The 19742-nt window shown below is 32.6% G+C and overlaps 1 protein-coding gene across 3 annotated transcripts in view; it reads left to right on the top strand.

Annotated features, from left to right (window-relative positions):
• The window catches only part of HGF (hepatocyte growth factor), a 78789-nt gene that overhangs the window by 35591 nt on the left and 23456 nt on the right, over positions 1–19742 (top strand). For all 3 annotated transcript variants that reach the window (XM_042916546.1, XM_042916530.1, XM_042916536.1), the window contains 3 exons: positions 7128–7302; positions 9873–10000; positions 18493–18595. In XM_042916546.1, the coding sequence (XP_042772480.1) occupies positions 7128–7302; positions 9873–10000; positions 18493–18595 (406 nt within the window). The remainder of the gene's footprint in view (positions 1–7127; positions 7303–9872; positions 10001–18492; positions 18596–19742) is intronic.

The following is a 19742-nucleotide window of genomic DNA, read 5'->3' as shown; positions in this document are numbered from 1 at the left end:
GATCACAAGTGTGGGACCCCAATCTGATAGGATTAGTGGCCTTATAAGTAGAGTAAGAGATCTCTCTCTCTCTCTCTCTCTCTCTCTCTCTCTACTGCTTATGAGCACACAGCAAGAATGTGGCCATCTACAAGCCAGGAAGGTACTCTCACTAGAAACCAACTTGGCTGGCACCTTAATGTTTGACTTCCTAGCCTCCAGAATTGTGAGAAATACATTTCAGTTGTTTTTAAGTCTGTGGTATTTTGTTATGGTGGCCCAAGCAGATTAATACAGGTGTGTTTGACAATAAATAAAAAGAATCCTTCCTTCTAGTAATCAATCTACATTGGTGTGGTTTTAAGAGAATATCTAACCTTGTAAAATTGAGTGTGTTTATATGTTTGGAAAAGAATGTTAGCACATTATTTTCTTTCTTAAAGAAAGCTGTTTATTTCTCAGAACTTGTTATTTTATCCAAGGCTAGAACAGAGATTCATAGAAATGAAATCTCATTGTATTCTGAGTCAGACAAAAACAATGCCATCAATACCTTTTCTCAGGGGAAAGATCTTATACTTGGAGGTCTTTTTCAAGTCATCTTCTAAGGAATAAGAGTATAGAACCGAAGACCTTTCGTGAAAGTCTTGTCTCTTGAGCATTTTATACCAGTAAAGGCTTGGATAAAGTCCAAAGAAAAGCTTCAGATAGGAATTCTAGGCTCATAGGGAAAGCAAACGTGAAAGCAATTTGAGGTTTGTACTTTGGAGTCTTTATACTACTTTCCCATGTCAATTTTAAAACAAGAAGCTCTTTAAATTTTCATTGAGCCTGATCCTGCCATTTGCGGACCAAAGAGCACAAGTCTGTTGATGGGAGAATAGCTTTACACACTGTTCCCAATCTCTAGGGACCACCATAAAGTAAATCCTATGTTTCAGTTGCTCTTCAGTAGCTGAAGTGGGAATAGAAGTGGGTTGTGCAGAAGTATTCCAAGGAATAATGAGGTATTTGTCCAATGGCCTGTGGAGCAACTTGCTCCTAGCTATAGGCAAAGCAACAGTGTATCACCACTGGGATATCTAGATTTTGGGGGAGAAAGGGGACTGTAAATGTCAGGGTTTACTTATCCTTCATGGAAAGCTTATGGAACTCTGTGCATGGCTGTCTGTAATATGCATGTGCACTTGTATTCTCCAGTTGCCTCTCACAGACCTCCATCAGGGCTCTGAAGTTTCTCGACAAAAACTCAGCGAGACTTCCACAGAGAAAATGGATCAGATTCATTATTTGTCATCTTATTCTAGTGGTCTTTCTGTTGGGTGGCAGGATGTCTGTCCCAAGCATCACATAACAGTTAATGTTCATTCTCTCAGAAAATCTATTCAAACCTTAAAGTCCCCACCAGATATTATAGCAATCAGATCATAACACATCCATACCAGCAAAGTGAAATTAATGTTCCAAGAGGTACCCATTATATTTGATTATGTTGTAAAAGAACAGTGCAAAATTTCAGTAGTCAATGTTGTTTTTATAAAAAGCATTTCCAAACAGAAAACTTTATGTCAATCATCAAAGAAAAAACATTTCTTCACTTATAGGTCATGAAAGATCATACAACTATCTTTACATGTGCTTCCAAAGGGTGGCCACCACAGGCACACCTAAAAAAAATGCTTTATTTGTGAGGAGCTCTCTTATTTGTGAGTTTCTCGGATTTTTCAGTGTGCTTGGTAGACACGAAATTGCAAACATGTTTGTATATATGAAGATATACACATGTTGCCTTGGCTAAACTTGATCAACTGCAGCTGATATTTAGGGACGTTTCTGTGCTTCTTTTCTTTACCACTTTGGCCACGGGAGACCTCAAAGTCTTCCCTTATTCAGGTCCCATGTTATAAAGTGTTAAGTCCAGAGGACTAGCTTTCCCAAAATTTAATAACTTTTTCCAAATCAACTGGCATGAAACATTTGTTTTGTTTTTGCATCAAGTTTTGGTATTTATACAGTAGGACAGGTAAAGGACTCTATTTTATTACAGTTCAGGAATAATTCATCTTGTTTGAGTAGGAAATATGTACGTAGGCAATAAAGAAGGAACATTTGTATCACAGTTAAATCGTCTATGAAAAATCATTCACATGATCCTCATCAGATAATATGTGTTCAACAGCTGTATGGAATTTCATAATAACTCCTATTTAGTGGTGAAAATTATTTAGTTACCTTGTTGTACTAATATATCTTTTTTTGGCCTATGATATTTATTTTCACCAGAATTATATAGCTTTTCTTTATGAAGGCACTTTTAGCAGTTGAATGTCGAATGGGATAAATACAGACTCACTAACTTCAGAGAGCACTTTTTGAAGAAAAATATTATCTCAATACTGCTAGTTTGCAGTTAAAATCATAACCATCAAATTGCTTGAGGTATATATTTCAAAGTTACGGATACTTATTAAAACAAAAGTAAACAAAAAGAATACTATTAATTATATTTTTTTTATGTCTTGTTGAGGCCTGTCTTACTTCGGGCTGTTATAACAGAATACTATGGACTGGGTGGCTTATAAACAACAGACATTTATTTCTGACAGTTCTGGAGGCTGAGAGGTCAAAGATCAAAGTACTAGAAGATTCCTCACATGGTGGAAGGGGTGAGGGAACTCTGTGGTGTCTTTTTTATAGGGGCACTGATCCCATTCATGAGGCATCTGCCCTTATGACCTAATCACCTACCAAAGACCCCACATCCTAATACCATGACATTTATGATGAGGATTTCAACATATGAATTTGGGGGAGACATAAATATTCAGTCCATAGAAAGGCCTAATGAAAAGTTATATTTATTCTGTACTATGTTGTATTTTTATTAATGTGCAGTAATTTCTGTAATTTCCAAAGGTTTGAGTTTCCACCTCCAAATTAGAATCTGTTAAATAATCCAAATTGTTTACAACAAATCCAAAATTGTGGGTTTTATTTACTCATTTTAACTAACACTGTCTTTAAGTGAGTATTTGGTGGCTCCTTAAATTTATATCAAAGTTTTTAAATTATACTAATGGAAGTTTAGAAAAAAAAACTGTTCAACAAAATTGTCCAAATGAGGATTTTATGATTGCTACTTTTAAAAGTGAAAGAATCTTTAATTAAATCTTTTTTGAGGAAACTTTGCAGTTGAGGTACAAAGTTAGTACCAACAATTAGGTCTCTAAACTTGACACTGAGATTTTAGTGGATGAATCAGCAGTGAAATGTCTTCCACAATATCCACAATATTCTTATTCAAGGAGTCTTTTTTTTTTTTTTTTTTTTTTTACTTAGGGTTTTTGAAATTTGAAAACTTTTCCCTCAAATTAGGAAAATTTTCATCTTCAACTAGCTTTAAAATTTTATGATTCCTCTTAATATTTTCTTTTTTTAAAGTTTTTTGAATTTATTATTTGAGAGAGTGTGTGCATGAGTGGGGCAGGGGAGGAGTGGGGGAGAGAGGGAGAGAGGAGAGAGAGAGAGAGAGAGAGAGAGAGAGAGAGAATCCCAAGAAGGCTCCACACTGTCATCGTGGGGCCTGACTTGAGGCTTGAATGCACGGACTGTGAGATCATGATCTGAGCTGAAATCAAGAGTGGGGCGCTAAACCTAAAGAGCCACCCAAGTATCCCATCCTGTTAATATCTTCTAAACATGAACATGTGGTTACTCATTGAATTTTCTAGGTATTGAGTTCCTCATGAATTATGATAATATTTATTTAATTATCTCCCCTTTTATAAAAAAAGTTCAGTTAAAATTGTTTTGACATTAAGTCTCTATGTATGGTTTCAAATTTTAACTGTCATGGGTTATTTCTACAAAATGTCACTTCACAAAGGTATTTATGAAAAAAAATTGATGATCCAATTATTCTTGTCTAATAACACATTCTAGAAATTATATTTGTTTTTAATCTTATATTGATATTGTAGTGTCCAAGGAGCAGAGTTTGGTAATTTCTGATGGGCTCAGCCTCTAGCTATGTTCTCAGTGAGATGTGATGGACACATACCTAAGCAAAGGCAGGTGTGATTGACATTGAAAATCGTCAAGTTTGGGTTTTTTGATTACATATTCACGATGTTAGAGTAACATTTGAGAAAAATGGGACAGTAATAAATAAAACCAAACACACACAAATACATAGGAAAGCAAGACAGTAAAGTACGCAAGACAGGCAATCAGGTCTCTGAGAAGAGCAGTTGAAGTACTTTTGTTCTGTGCCCTAACTCTGACTTTACTGCCGTGGCCTGGGTTCTGCATCCTGAAGTCACAAGTTTGTTTCCCAGGAACTTGTGCCCAACAGGTAGGGGATTAAAAACTTTTCTTCTTAAAATGTTAAGCTAATGAATTGATGGGTCTCTGGAGACATTTGTTTTTGTCTTTTTTCACATCATAGTTTTGTAACTAGATATAAAATATGTCAGTACCAGCTTGACCTTTTAACTGTCTAAAGTTATCACCTTTTAAAGATGTGCCCCCTGCCCCCAACTCAGTATTCTCAACTCATTTAACAGTTAACTCAAATAATCAGAAATACAGTTGCTTGTTGGTATTTCTTTTGATAAAATATAGTTCCTGAGGTTGTATACAATCCATCTTACTGTCTATGCCATCAAATAACTTTAATATTGAAATCATAAAGGACTTGGTTAAGTAGCACTTTTTCTATACAAGTCATTTCTTCCAGGCCAATAATTTTTATTCTTCCTGAATTACTGTATGTTACCAATATCAGTATATATTAATTCTCAGAAATCAACTCTCAATGACCACTTTACAGATCAATCTCTGGACATTTTACTTATCTCCATTTCAAGTTCCTTTTAATTTAATGTATTTCTGAGACAATTTTTTATTCCCTAAAGTAGATATATAAGCTGCCAAGGGGCACCTGGGTGACTCTGCTGGTTAAGCGTTGACTCCTGATTTCTGCTCAGGTCATGATCTCACAGTTGGTGAGTTTGAATCCTGCATCGGGCTCCATGCTGACCTAGTGGAGCCTGCTTGGGATTCTCTCTCCCTCTCTCTCTCTCTGCCCTTGTGGCTCTCTGTCTCTCTTTCAAAATAAATAAACTTAAAAAAATAAAAATAAAAAATAAAAGTGTGGAAGAGATACATAAGAAATAAAAGCGTATTTTAAAAAGAACTGTTATTAGAAGGGCGATTCATGGAAATCTGTTTATACAACCTAGTCGAATGGTTGAAGTGGTCACTAATTACTCTTCCTCCTTTTTCACGGAGTTTCATAGAATAACGCCAAACTGAGGCTCCACTTAGTTTGCATGGAACTCAATGAAATAAAACATTAAGTCCCATAAGGTGGTGATTATTTGTAAGAAATAAATAAATTTAAATAAATTTGAGGAGCCATTTAAAAAGAATTTACACTATTAAATATGGAACTTTTATAGACACCCTTAGCCTCTGAAGACACGTCTAATTCTGAATTCTTTTGAGAAATGATATATATAATTCCAGAATGTATGAATCAAAGATATTTATTCAAATCCGAAGCTGTGGTAGAGTGTGGCAATGTGAGTTTTATCCAGAAGCATCATTAATGACCATTTAGATTGTAAAGGAAACTGAGGAGTTTACATTACTTTACTCTATTAAGCCATAAATATTTTCATGATATTTTGAGAAGGTGTGTGGATTTTAGTTGCTCCTTAAATATTTTCAGTTTCACTTGAATTAAAATTAGTGAAATTTTAATTTTGTACTTTTTATACTTTGTTACTGAGATTTTTATGATCTGCATGGAATGTGGTAAGCATTATATTTGGACTAGGAAAAAAGCATGAAATAAATCTGCCTAGGAACAACTGACTTCTTTTAATGCCAACAAATTGATTAAAACATTAATATAGCTTACAATATATTTATTATACCGGAGGATTACCATTACCAGTGGTTAATGCCATTACCAACTTTTGTATGTATTTAAACAAACTAATTTTCGGAACAATTGTATAGCCATTTCAGAAATACTGTCTATTCAGCATATGTTAGTTATAGTGACATATGGAAGTAAAATGCCTTTAAAGATTTTTTCAAAAATACACTATTTTAGTATTTGAATGAAAATAAACTTGGAATGGAGATATTAATAACAATAAATTGACTTAAAACAGTGTCAACTCTAAGCAATTTTAGTTTTGAAAGAAAGAGAGAGAGAGAGAGAGAGAGAGAGCATGAGCAAGTGGGGGATGGGCAGAGAGAGAGAGAGAAAGAGGGAGAGAAAATCCCAAGCAGGGTCCACACTGTGTGCACAGAGCCTGACGTGGGGCTTGAACTCACAAACTATGAGATCATGTCCTGAGCCAAAATCAAGAGTCAGACCCTTAATAACTGAGCCACCTAAATTGATTTTTTAAAAGATAACTGCTCTGTAGATCAACTTTTCCCTTTCTTACTTTTTTTATGACCAAACTTACAGCATAGTGCTTTTTAATTTCCCTGATTGTTCACGATAGTACTCATAGATATTTTTCAATTTCTAAAGTAGGAAAAGTGATTATAAAATATATAAAAATTAATAAATAGAAAGATTGTACATCTAATATTAATGAATGAATAGACAGAATCAGGAAATTTAAGTGCTATTAGATGACGTTCTTTCAAACTAGTCTAGATAAAGTCAAGCTAGAATATTCTTTTTTTAAAATGTTTATTTATTTTTGAGAGAGAGAGAGCATGCATGCTCTCAGGGGAGGAGCAGAGAGAGGGAGACACAGAATCTGAAGCAGGTTCCAGGCTCCTTGCTGTCAGCATAAAGCCTGATGCAGGGCCTGAACTCACAAACCGCAAAATCATGACCCGAGCCAAAGTTGGACATTTAACCTACTGAGCCGCCCAGCCGCTCCTAGAATATTCTGTTTCATGAGCAGAGAAATTCTATAGTTGAGTCCACCATGTTAACTCACTCCTTTAGGCTGAGTGAGAGAGCAATAATGATAACTGAAATAATATTCTACTCAATTATTATAAAAACCTATGTGACAGAATACCTTAGTAATCCATATGCAAAAGAACATTAAGAGATGGATGAAAGATTTAAAGATTGTACTTAAGTTTAATGCTGTTTTTACCACTAGCTCACAGTACTATGAATGACACAGATGTGCCTATGGAAACAACTGAATGCATTCAGGGTCAAGGAGAAGGTTACCGGGGCACCATCAACTCCATCTGGAATGGAGTTCCATGTCAGCGTTGGGATTCCCAGTATCCTCACCAGCATGACATAACTCCTGAAAATTTCAAGTGCAAGTGAGTATATTAGGCACATATAAATTTCAGCAGGCTCTCAGGAAACGAGGAAGAATGGTGACTCTAATTCCTGTGTTAGTAATTCTTAAACTTTAGTGTGCCTAGAGATAATCAGGAGTTAAAACGCAGATTCATCCACGCAGATATTTTGATTCCTTAGATATGAGATTTGGACCTCAAATATGCATTTTAATAAGCACTCTAGGTGAGTTTTGAATCCGATAGTTGAAGTACCATATTTTGGAAAATGCACCTCTAGGTTTCTGATCACAGCTTTGTTTTTGCAGGTACATTTCATAACTCATTTAAGGATAATGATAGCCAGCCAAGTTTCAAGCTAGTGCCTTCTTAAAATTTCACATTAATTTTAGGGGAGATTACATTTTTTTTCTTTTACAAAAAGAGGCATGCCTTCATTTCAATCAACATTGTAAACTGATGTGTTTTCGGCCTTGAAGAAATATTATTTTTAAAGTCTCAAATGAATGTTTTCTGCTGTTTCTAGATTCCCTTTAAAGAGTAGGAAAGTAAAACAATTATTTAGATGAATCAAGCCAAAGAAACTGCCCTTGAATATCAATTATATTGCCACTATGTGCCTTCTCCATGGCTGTTTTTTTTCACCGCTTGACTTTTGCTGGACAGAACAGCCACAATGCCATGTGTTTTTAAATTGTCCACCTTGTTATGAGGAACATAAAATGATTGCTTTTGAAATTTATAACACACGTGCCATTCATAGTGGCTTTGCCGAAATAGCACCTATAAATAACATATATTGGCTTTATGTAATTGGCTTTTAATAAGAGAGCTTAACATTTCAAGATGGAGAATTATGAGCATGAGTTGGCCCATCCACTGGAGAGAGGAGATATTTTATAGGTTCGTTGCTTGTTTTAGCTAATTTAATGTATTTGCTTAGATAGTAAAAACATAAATTTTTTTTCATTATTTTATAATAACAAATGTTTACTTGTCATTGTGGGTTTGCTTCCCTCATTTACTTCAGAGTAATTCTCTCTGCTCCTGACCCATGTGTTTCACACCTCAGAAGTAAATACCAAAGTAGAGAAAGCAAAGAGAATGAGAAGAGATTAGTTAAGAGGCACAAAGGAGACAGTGTCCATGCCATTCACATATTTTGTTAATTTCTAATGACTGGTGATAATACTCAAGTAAGAAACTGTGTATGTACAAATACTCAAAAGAATTTAACTAGGCAATTTTTCATCTAAAAGAGCAAATTTGTGTAAAATTATGTAAAACTCAATGCGCATATTTTACACTGGCACAAATTTTTAAAATATAAGTATAAATTGGTTAACAGAAATAAAAGATTTTCTTCATAATAATTTTATCATTTCATAAGAAGGCTAATGGCTTTAATAAGGGTTGTAACTATGATCGCTTGCTATGCAGTGGCTTTGGCTATTAGCGATCACTGTTCTCACAATCTTACATAACCCAGTTTGTATCGGGACCTATTTTGACTAGATAACCTACTAACTTGTTGGTTTTATAACTGAACTCAAGTTTCTTCCTTAAAAAAAAAAAAACAACAAAAAACTTGTGTTTCTAATGGTGAACATGAAGATTACTAAAATTGTACTTCTGATTGGACCTAAGTGATACAAAGAATGCAGTTTCCAATAGATTGAATATTAATCTTGTTAAATTATTTGTCAGGGCATCTCTAAAGAGAAAGCCCATGTTTGCTTCAAATTTGAGAGCATTTGCTTGGGAGAGCAAACCATAAATTACATGTCTTATGTAATGTGAACCTTATATTAAGGTAAAATTCTTTTATATATAGGGAATATTAATATAGACTTTTTCCTGATTAAGCACTTTAAGTGTCTATTAAATCACTGCTAACATAAAGGATGTCTATGCAATACACTGACGATTTCTCCAACAGTTAGGGTTTCTATAGAATTAAGAGAATGTTTTACAGAAATATTTATAAGATTTTATAAGATTTATAAGATTTATAAGATTTGAGATCACTTTTATAAATCAATAAAGCAGCGTTCTGGAATGGAAAGAAATGTATGCAGCAAATTAAATCAAAGGAATACAGAATTCAAGAAAATGAAAGCTATTGTGTTTGTGTGTGTGTGTGTGTGTGTGTGTGTGAAATGTTTGGATAGGTAGAACTTTCATTTTAAATGAGAGATACATGTTGTTTCTACATTATATACCGGCTGTGAAAACGTAAAAATAATAGGCCAGTGTTTACAAATTATAATAGTTGAGAGTCCAGGCGTTGAGAATGAGTAAGAAAAATGAGGTGGTGCTATTCTTCCCTTTCATGAAGCAGTAGTGTTTGTATGGAAGTCCAGGCCTGTGGCATGAAAAGAATACTGACCTCTGACAGCCTTTATTTCAGTCATATGGGCGGTGTCAGTTGTGTATACTGAATTCTAAATTGTTATAACTCTCCTAAATCTAAAACTTAGAACTCTGTTTATAAACATGCATGCATTCGGGGATTCTAGAAATGTAATAGCGCTTGTTTCCCCATTTGTAAGAACTCAGGCAATTTGCATTAACGCGCTTATTCTCAATAGGGACCTACGAGAAAATTTTTGCCGAAATCCAGATGGAGCTGAGTCACCCTGGTGTTTTACCACTGATCCAAACATCCGAGTTGGCTACTGCTCCCAAATTCCAAAATGTGATGTGTCAAGTGGACAAGGTAATAGCTGACATTTTCAGGGTGGGCACGATTAATTTCAGGGTTAATGCCTAAAGGGAGAACACATTTCACAGCAGAGGACCTACTTCTTGTTGCACTGGTTTTTTGCTGGTTTGCAAACAAAATCACCAAGTCTTAAGTTGAATTTCTTTTACACATTCATTTGTTCAACTTTTATTTGTTTATCTGAGTGCATACTAGTGTCAGGCACAGTTTTAGACACTGGGGATATACTAGTGAGCAAAACAAAATTCTCTCACTCCATGGGACTCCAGAAATTCCCGCAAACAGACAACGAAAATAAATAAGCAAAAGGGAAGTGGGAATGATAAGTTCGTTTGTGTAAATGCTAGAGGGAAAAATTTCCCAGAGGTAGAGGAGACGGTGTTGCTATTAGATTTTAATGGTATGGGAAGCTCTTACATATCAAGGGAACATTTAAGCAGGACCTTAAAGGGGTGAGGGAGCATCATGTACCATGTGCATGTATCTGTAAATAGCGTTCTAGGTAGAGGAAACCGCAAGTGAAAATGCCATGAGATGGGACAGTGCTTGAAAAGGGAAAGGGAAGAAACACCTCATCACCGTGGCTGGTACAGAACAAGCAAGGGAGACCATAGCAGAGGATGTGGTTAGAAAACAGTTGGGCTAAAATCACATATGCCTGGGAGGAATTGGAAGGTTTTACACTTTTACTCTGAAAGAGAAGGGACTCTGTTGTGGGGTTCTGACAGATGTAGATGATCTGTCTGGTTTCAATTTTAACAAATGAGTATGGCTGCATTATGGAAAAAAGCTAGAGATTCTAACAAGGGCCAAAACAGGAGGATCCATTGTGTGTTTTCAGTAATTCAGTAAAAAGAGGAGAGCGATAGGGACCTGGGTGTTAGCAGTGGAGATGATGTGTAGCAATGGGGTTTGGGATAAACCACCACTGACTTGTAAACATAGATGCCATTGAAGATAATTGTTTCAGGAAGCAGTAGTACAGAAAAGTTAAAATGATTTAGGTTTAAAAAAGAAATCATTTGTCAAAGATTAATAATAATGTTGAAATCTGGGCATTTACTAGTACATAATGAATTCAGGGTTATGATTTTTAAGCAATCATATTCTTTCCCATAAATTTAATCATGGTCAGTCCTAAATCATCCCAAGCCAAATTTAAAGTTCATCTCATAGATTTATTGTCCTATACATCTCCCATCCTTTAACTTTTTCTGCAGTGTCATTTTTTTTTTATGAACAATTCTGAAAAGTTATAGAGGGAGGAGGGGTTGAGTCTCTTTTCAGTCAATTTCACTGTTCTTTGGCAGATTTCAAAGGTCATTTGGAAATAAAGTTGAAACCAGTGTTTAAGTGAGGTTTACTACCAGCTGGATATTCTTTGTCCCTGTCTTGTTCATGTAAACAAGCACTGCTAATTTGAGATACAGGCAAATGAAAACAATTGTTTAAAAGGCTTCTTATGTATGTTAAACTGCTTTTATATCCATATATATCACTTACCAAAGGCTCAAGTAATAAATAGAGAATTTTAGATTCTAAAAGTTAAGCTGATGATGTTGCTTATCTAATAAATCTACAAATTAATAGATGAAGAAATTAGTTTCAGTTTTATGAATTCAGATAGCTTGCCTAAATTCTCAAATAGCACAGCTGGGATTGAATATAACCTTCCTTGAAATGATCTTTCATTACTTTAAAAAATATATTATTTTTAACAATATATTATACCTGATAAGTGCAACATTGTGTTAAGCTCTGTAGGGCAAGTTAAAAACCAAGTCCTACTTAAGAGACACTGTTAAGCCAATTCGACATAGAGCTGTGAAATTATAATGGTTATGCCATTATATGATACTGCCAAGCTAATCATTGGCATTGTTAAATATGCGATATGTGTGCATGCATGCACATAAACACACACAGAAGGATGTTGTTATATTTTCCATGTAACAGAAAATACAAACACGTATAGGCTGTTGTTAGAAAAGATTTTCCTAAATATTGAACATCCGAATTAGCATAAAATCAAATGCTCTTCCAATTAAATATTGAATAACTCTATTGAAAACTAAAAACTGAAATTACAGACTTTCTTCAAAAATGCTTTTCAAACACAACTTATTAGATTATATAACACACACTATAAGCAGTAAACAGGATGCAATTCATACCTTTAAGTACTTATATCAATATCATAAATAATGAAGACAAGTAAATGAAATTTCAAACTTAAGAGTTGGGGGAAAAATAAACCAAAAGCAGTAAAAAGAATATAACCAAGTTAGAGCAAACATTAATAAGGTCTAGAATTAATGAATAAAGCAAAATAATGGTTCTTTGAAAAAAATTAACAAAATAGTCACCAGCTAGTGAAAAAAAGAAGACAAAATATAAGAAAAAAAAGACAAAAATATAAAATAATAATTATCAAAGGGGAAATAAGCATTGAAACAGGAAAATTAGAAAACATGAGACTATTTTATATAACCTCATGTAAGAAACTTGGCAAATAAAAAAAATGGATAATTTACTAAGAAAATTCTAATTACGAATTGACCCTGGTCAGTTCAATTAGTCCAAGAATTAGACCTATTCTTAGGGAAGAAATATAGAAATGTATTAATGAACCATCCTATCAAAAATATACTGTGCCTAGGTGCATTCACAGGCCACTTAATCTCAATGCTACATAACTTCCTATGTAGCTTAACAAATACAGTAAAGCACAATAAATTATATGTGAAACTTCCACGAGGAATGTTGAAATTATAATATTAATATCTAGATATTAATTATAATATTAATATATATTAATATAATATCAATATCTATTAATATAATACTAATATTAATATCTAAATATGATGAAGGTAGCAAAAAAAACAATAAACTTATCTCATTTGTGAATATAGAAATTTTAAATGAAATTTGAGTAAACACCCAATAAAGTGACTTAAAATATAAAACATAATGATTGAGTGGAGTTTAGTCTAAGAACAAAAATGACTTAGTTTTAGAAATCCATTAACATAATTCATCTTAGACCTAAGAAAAACAATCATATAATAAATGTAAATAAATTTTAAAATTTCTGTTACAAAATTTACTCCTTTCTCATAAAAACATTCAAATGAGATTTTCTGGAATATACACACACTCTACACACATATCTGTATATCCATATATATACAAAGAGAGAGAGAAGCTGAGACAGAGCCTTCTTTAAAATATATATTCACATTTTAACATATACACATAGACACATAGACATCCTCACATACACAGACACGTATAGACACAAACACATATATAAGTATATATTATATAGTTAATGGGGATATATGTAGTATACAATTGATGAGGAAACATTAGAGACATTCTTATGAAGGTAAAAAAGAAAACAAGAATGTATAATATTTTCTTTACTACGTAACATTGTAAGTACAAGTTAAGATAAGTTAACATATTCCTCTTTAACACTGTATTGGAGATGTTATTCCATAGAAATAAAAGATCATATTGATCTTTATTTATGCAAATGATATAAATAGTAATATACTTAGAAAATTAAATTCAATAATAAAAAAATCACTAAATTAGCATTCATATATGAGTTTGAAGATTTAAGTAAAGGGAAAACTATATCTATAATAGTAATAAAGCTGATGGAAACTTAGGAATAAATTTAGAAAGAAATGTGTAAAATCTGTGTAATAAAATTTTCAAATCACTACTCAAAGCCACAAAGGTGTACTTTAAACATGGAAAAACATCCCTTGTTCTTGATATGAGAACACAACATCATGAATACATCAATTCTACCTAAGCTGATGTACAAATTTAATGTGATATTAATAAATAGATCAATGTCTTTTTCTGACACCAACAAACTGATTCTGCAGTTCTCTTGGTAGAGTAAACATAAGTATACATAAATATACTATGGAAAATCTTGAAAAATAAGGGTGATTAGAGATAATTAACTTTATACATATTAAAACATTTTATAAAGAGCTGGTAATTAAGACTGTAGTTCTAGTACAATGAATAAATTCGCAATTGGAACAAAACACACAAATGAGAAATAGACTCCTTAGAGAGATTTATGATATTAAAAATGTGACTATACATAACTGAGTAAAAAATGAACTTTTAAAATATAATAATGGATCAATAAGGTAATAATTTGGAAAAATGATAAAATTAAATACATGCCTTACACCATTACCCCCAAATAAACTCCAAATATATAAGAGATCTGAATGTGAAAAAGGAAACCATATAGATACTAGAAGTAAACTCGGAAGAATCCCTTTTTAACCTATATAAGGTGAAATGATTTTTAATTAACACTCAAAATCTAGAGGCAATAAAATAAAAATATGATAAACTACATTGAAAACCTACCATGGCAAAGCATACACACACACACACACACACACACACACACACACACACACACAAACCCATATTAAATTCAAAAGACAAAAGACAAATTTGGAAGTAAGTGTTGAAATGCATATTATAGGTAAAGAGGAAATATTTTTCATATATAAAAATTCTGAAACCAGTGTAAAGGATCAAAAAATTTAAGTAATGAACAGAATACATAAAGATATATATATATATATATATATATATATATTTTACAAAATACATAAAGTTATATATATATGTAAAGTTATATATATATTTAACTTTATAACTTTATGTATTTTGTTTGTATATATAAAAATATATATAAATTCCCTCAAACACAAGGAAATTATGCTTAATTTCACATAATACAAAAATAAATATAAATATTGAAATTTCTCACATTATGAGACTTGTATTTCTCACATATAATTTGCAAGAATTCAAAAGCTTGACAACACTCTCTTTTTGCTAAGCTGGTTATCCATTTCCTTTTGGGGAAAGGAACTCTCATACATTGCTCTTAGGAGTTCAAAATGGTAAAACCCATGGAACATAATTTTACAATAATTAAGATTACATATGCATTTACTTTTTGGCTCAACAATGTACTGTTTGAATATACAGCTCCAACAATATGCAAAAACATAAGCATGAGTTGTTTATTGCAGCATTTTCTGTAATAGCAAAACAACTCAAATGTACTTTGGCAAAGTCACACAATGAAATATTATAAATTTGCAAAAAGAATAATAAAATTTTCTGTGAGCTATATGAAGTGATTTTCAGATATATTGATAATAAAAAAAAGCAAAGCAATAAAGTACATATTTGGTACTCTGTTAGTAATAAATAAAGAGACGTACTACTAGCAATAAAAATGGGATGTAATAATACATATATAGAATATACATAAAAATAATCTGTGTATTTATATTACAAATATATATTTGATTAGTTTTGCCAAAAAAAGTGAAGGAATTATACAGGAGTCATAACAAGATGTTAATGAGATTGGGTTCGTTGGTAATGGTAGGTAGTGGGTAGAAATACAATGATGCAAAGGGAAAGGGAAAAATGAGAATTCTCTGAGATATATTTTCATATAGTTTTAACCATTAAGCAATGTTAGTGTTTTCAATGTTCAAAAAGTGACCTCAAGAGGAACAAAAACAATATGCCTCCCTCTATATAAAATAGATACCAATACTACAGAGAAGGAAGAAAGACTAAGTTAACTTCTGGACATGATTTTCTGGCAGTATATGGCCTCACTGGGATATATTTAGGGCTAAATAACTATAAATAGATTTTGAACTTTAAAGTGTAAGTTTTTGTTAGTATTGGGACATAGTTTTGAAATTATTTTGTGTACATTGTAGAATTGAGAAAATGGGCAAACACAATGTTACCTGGAATGAGGTTTCTCACACTAATGGAACAGATGGAAGGAAGAACTGTGGTATTAGACTGAAGTTAGACACACACACACACACACAAACACACACACACACACACTACCTAGCTCTATCAAATAAAAGGAACTAGAAATGATGGCACCAAATAGAAATAAGCACATTTGGCACCGATTTCTTGTCTTCTACTTACTTTCCATCCCCAAAATAAACAAGAGTTCCTTAGAGAAATTGATGATGTTAGGAGGCCCGGGACAAAGAGAGTATAAGGTGAGGCTGGAATATCTTTCACCAGCAAGTTAAGAAGTTATAAAAAATTCATGTCTTCCTCTCAAAAACCTATAACCATTATCTAACCATGAGGAAAACATCAGACAAACCCAATAAATGGACAGTTTACAAAATACTTGACCTATTTTCCTTAAAACTGACAAAGTCATCAAAGAAGAAAGCCTGAAAAACTGTCATATTTAGAAGAACCTCAGAAAACATGACAACTCAACATAATGTGGTATCATGTGGAATCCTAGAATACAAAAGAGGATATTAGGTTAACTGAAAATATTTAAACAAAATGTGGTCTCCAGTTAATAATGAATCAGTATGGCTTAATATTTAAGACAAATCTATCATACTGATGTAATATATTAAAAGTAGGGAAAACTGTCTGGTATATGAGAAGTCTCTGTACAAAGTTACAACTTTCCTGTAAGTCAAATCTATTCTAAAATAAAAAGTCCCATAGCCTGTATTCAAATAAAAGGGTGATGGTGGTTAGGAGCATCTCTTCCTCTGACACAGAAAGCGTATGTGCAAAAATTCAAAATGTATAAAATAATAGTACTAGCATACTGTATTGCACAATTGTTTTCTTCAGTAAGAGTCTATCTAAAGAATTTACTACCTAACAGCCAAAGACTTAAACTTTCCTAACATGGGGGGGATGGGGGGGAGGAAAGCACTGTCAGAGGAAAATGAATTCACTCGTATATTCTGCATATGTGCAAGTATGAGATTTTACAAATTTATGCTTTCTGAGAGCAATTTTATTGTGTATTGGAATGACTATGATATTATCTGTATCAAATCCTATCCTATTTTAGTTTTATATTTAAGCCCAAATTCCTTATAGTGCTACTGCAAAATGTGATCCATGGATATGAAAACATGGCTTTTGAATATGCTTATTATATTTGTTTTTCATTATGTCAACTGATTCCTGAACATATTATTAAATTGTTTATGTAAAATTGTTATTAGGATTTATACCTATTTATTATGATTATACAAAGCATATTTAAAGCCAGTGACAATAGACTATGGTTTACCAAATTTAAAACAAATAGTCTTAATGTTGATGTATATTTGTAGATAAGATTTTATAGTCAAATCCATAGTGCTCATTCATATAAAAATCAGGAATGTTTAAACGATAGTCACTTTGAAAATGTGTGTTATTATTTTAAAATAAGGAAAGTGTTTCTTTTCAAATATAGAACTGCAACTCATGTGTTTGGAAGACCATGACTTCCTTTTTGTGATATTTAAAAATTAGAAATATTGACATTTCTATCAATGTTTAATAAAACACAAATTATTCAATTGAAAAAAAGTGAAAAATAAAACCACATGGGACACATTAAAAGACATAAAACCAGCTTAAAATGGCTTCCATCAATCAACTTTGAAACAATTTTGAGTATCAAAATCAGCAACGGGAATAGATCATCATGTTGAGTAAAAAGAGGACACATAAGTCTATGTGTATATTACCACTTCTACTACAGACATTTTATTGCTACTACTGGTAGTAGTTGAATACTTAAATAGACGTAGTGGGGGAGAAGAAAACATTCTCATTTACAGAAAAATGATAATAAATAAAAAAATGCAGGAAATTGTAAAACAATTATTTTAAAACCAGCATAGTAATCACTGATTCATGCAAAAGCAACCAAAGTAGGCCAAGCCATTTATGAACATTTGTTTGGCAATAAGATGCTGATTCAATCTGAAAGGTCCCCCAAATTTTCCTTTACATCAGTTAACCAAATTATCAAACTCACTACCAATAATGGAACATGATAAAATATGTCACATCACATGATAAACTGCTGTGAAAAGGACAAAATATCATCTTTGCCATAATCCTGCCTTTATCTTGATTTTAATCATGAGAAAATAATCAGACAAAATGGAATTAAAGAGCATTTGCAAAACAGCTGGCTTGAGTGACTCAGAATGTTTTCTCAGGAAGACAAAATTCAAAACACAACAAATGTGACGGGTATATGAGTGTTCATTATATCATTCTTGTGACTCTCCTGTGAAGCAAATTTTTTCAGAAGAAAATGTTGAGAAATAAATATGTCATTGCAAAAATTCTCATTTATTTAGTGTCCCTATGGGCCACTCATTTAATTTTTTCTTTGATTGTTTTAAGTTTGTAGTGTGATATATAAACCCTTATTTCGAGGAAGAAAACTTTGGTTGAAAATAAAGATATTTTAATCTGAAATACAGGAGTATCTTTGACTTATACTGATTTCAGAGTGTGTTAACTTTTATGTTGACTTTCATGCTTGTAAAAAATCTTTTTGTTCTATACTTCCTTGTATTCATTAGACTTCCTTCCATATATTTTATGTTTAGATTGTTATCGTGGGAATGGCAAAAATTATATGGGCAATTTATCCAAAACACGATCTGGACTAACATGTTCAATGTGGGAGAAGAACATGGAAGACTTACACAGGTGTGTAAATTTCTTTCTTTCAATATATAATATGTAGTGATAACAGCAGATAGTATATTCAGATACGCACATTGCTATTTCTTTCTAGTCTTTTCTATATTATATTAAGGTAATAAAAGCTTTAGATTTGTCATTCTGTGCAACTCAATTTAGCATTTTCCCTCCATGTAACAAACCTTTAGATAAGTAATTCAATCTAGCACATTTTTTATTGGACATTTACTATGTGTTCTGTTCTTTGATAGGTGCCATGGGAAAAGTTAACAAAAAGTGGGCATAAGTTTTGGCTCCACTTTTAAGGATGATACGGTTATATTGGGAAGCAACTGTATGACTTGATAAGACTGTATAATTAAGTGGCAAATCTGAGACATGGTTGCGACATAAAACTGATTTTTAACAAATATCTCAGAATATACGTACTATGAATAAAAGGAAAAAAAGTTAGTGTCATTTGATCGTATTTGGCCACCACAGTCCTATGTGGAAGATATTTCTATATGTGTGAATAAGGATGTAAGGGCTCGGAGAGGTTGTTATTTGGCCTCTAGTCCTATTTTAATTATAACTTTATTCTCTTTGAAAATGTACTCACTAGTGGATGACATGGTTTCATTTAATATACTTCACAAACCAGTAGAGACAGTTCTAAAGCAGTGTTCTCTAACATAAATATGCATTTCACACATGTAATCTGCACTAACAGTCACATTTAAGGAAGTAAAAATAAACAGGCAAAACTATTTTATATAATACATGTTACTAATCCAATGTATCCAAAGCCTTTTCCTTTCCATATGTATTCAATAGAAAAATTGTCAATGAGACTTTTTACATGTTTTTCATATTACAGCTTCAAGATCTGGTATATATTTACAATTAAAGCATCTCTCAATTTGGACTAGCCACATACCAATTCTTCAGTAGCCCCACGTGGCTAGTAGCTACTGTATTGGGCACCGTAGCTTTGGGATTTCAAACATAAGAATTCTAGCCTCATGGATTTCACACTCTGGAAGGCTTCCTAGAAAAAGGGACATTAATTGGGACATATATGTTAACTAGGAGTTGGTCAAAGGAAGTGTAGGAGGAGAGTACCTCAGGCAGAAAGAATAGCTTGTCCCAAAGCCCAAAGATTGAAGTGTTG

This window comes from Panthera leo, chromosome A2, assembly GCF_018350215.1.
Source record: "Panthera leo isolate Ple1 chromosome A2, P.leo_Ple1_pat1.1, whole genome shotgun sequence".
NCBI lineage: Eukaryota > Metazoa > Chordata > Mammalia > Carnivora > Felidae > Panthera > Panthera leo.
The sequence above is the reverse complement of the archived record's forward strand: the minus strand, read 5'-3'. Positions and strand labels throughout refer to the sequence as shown.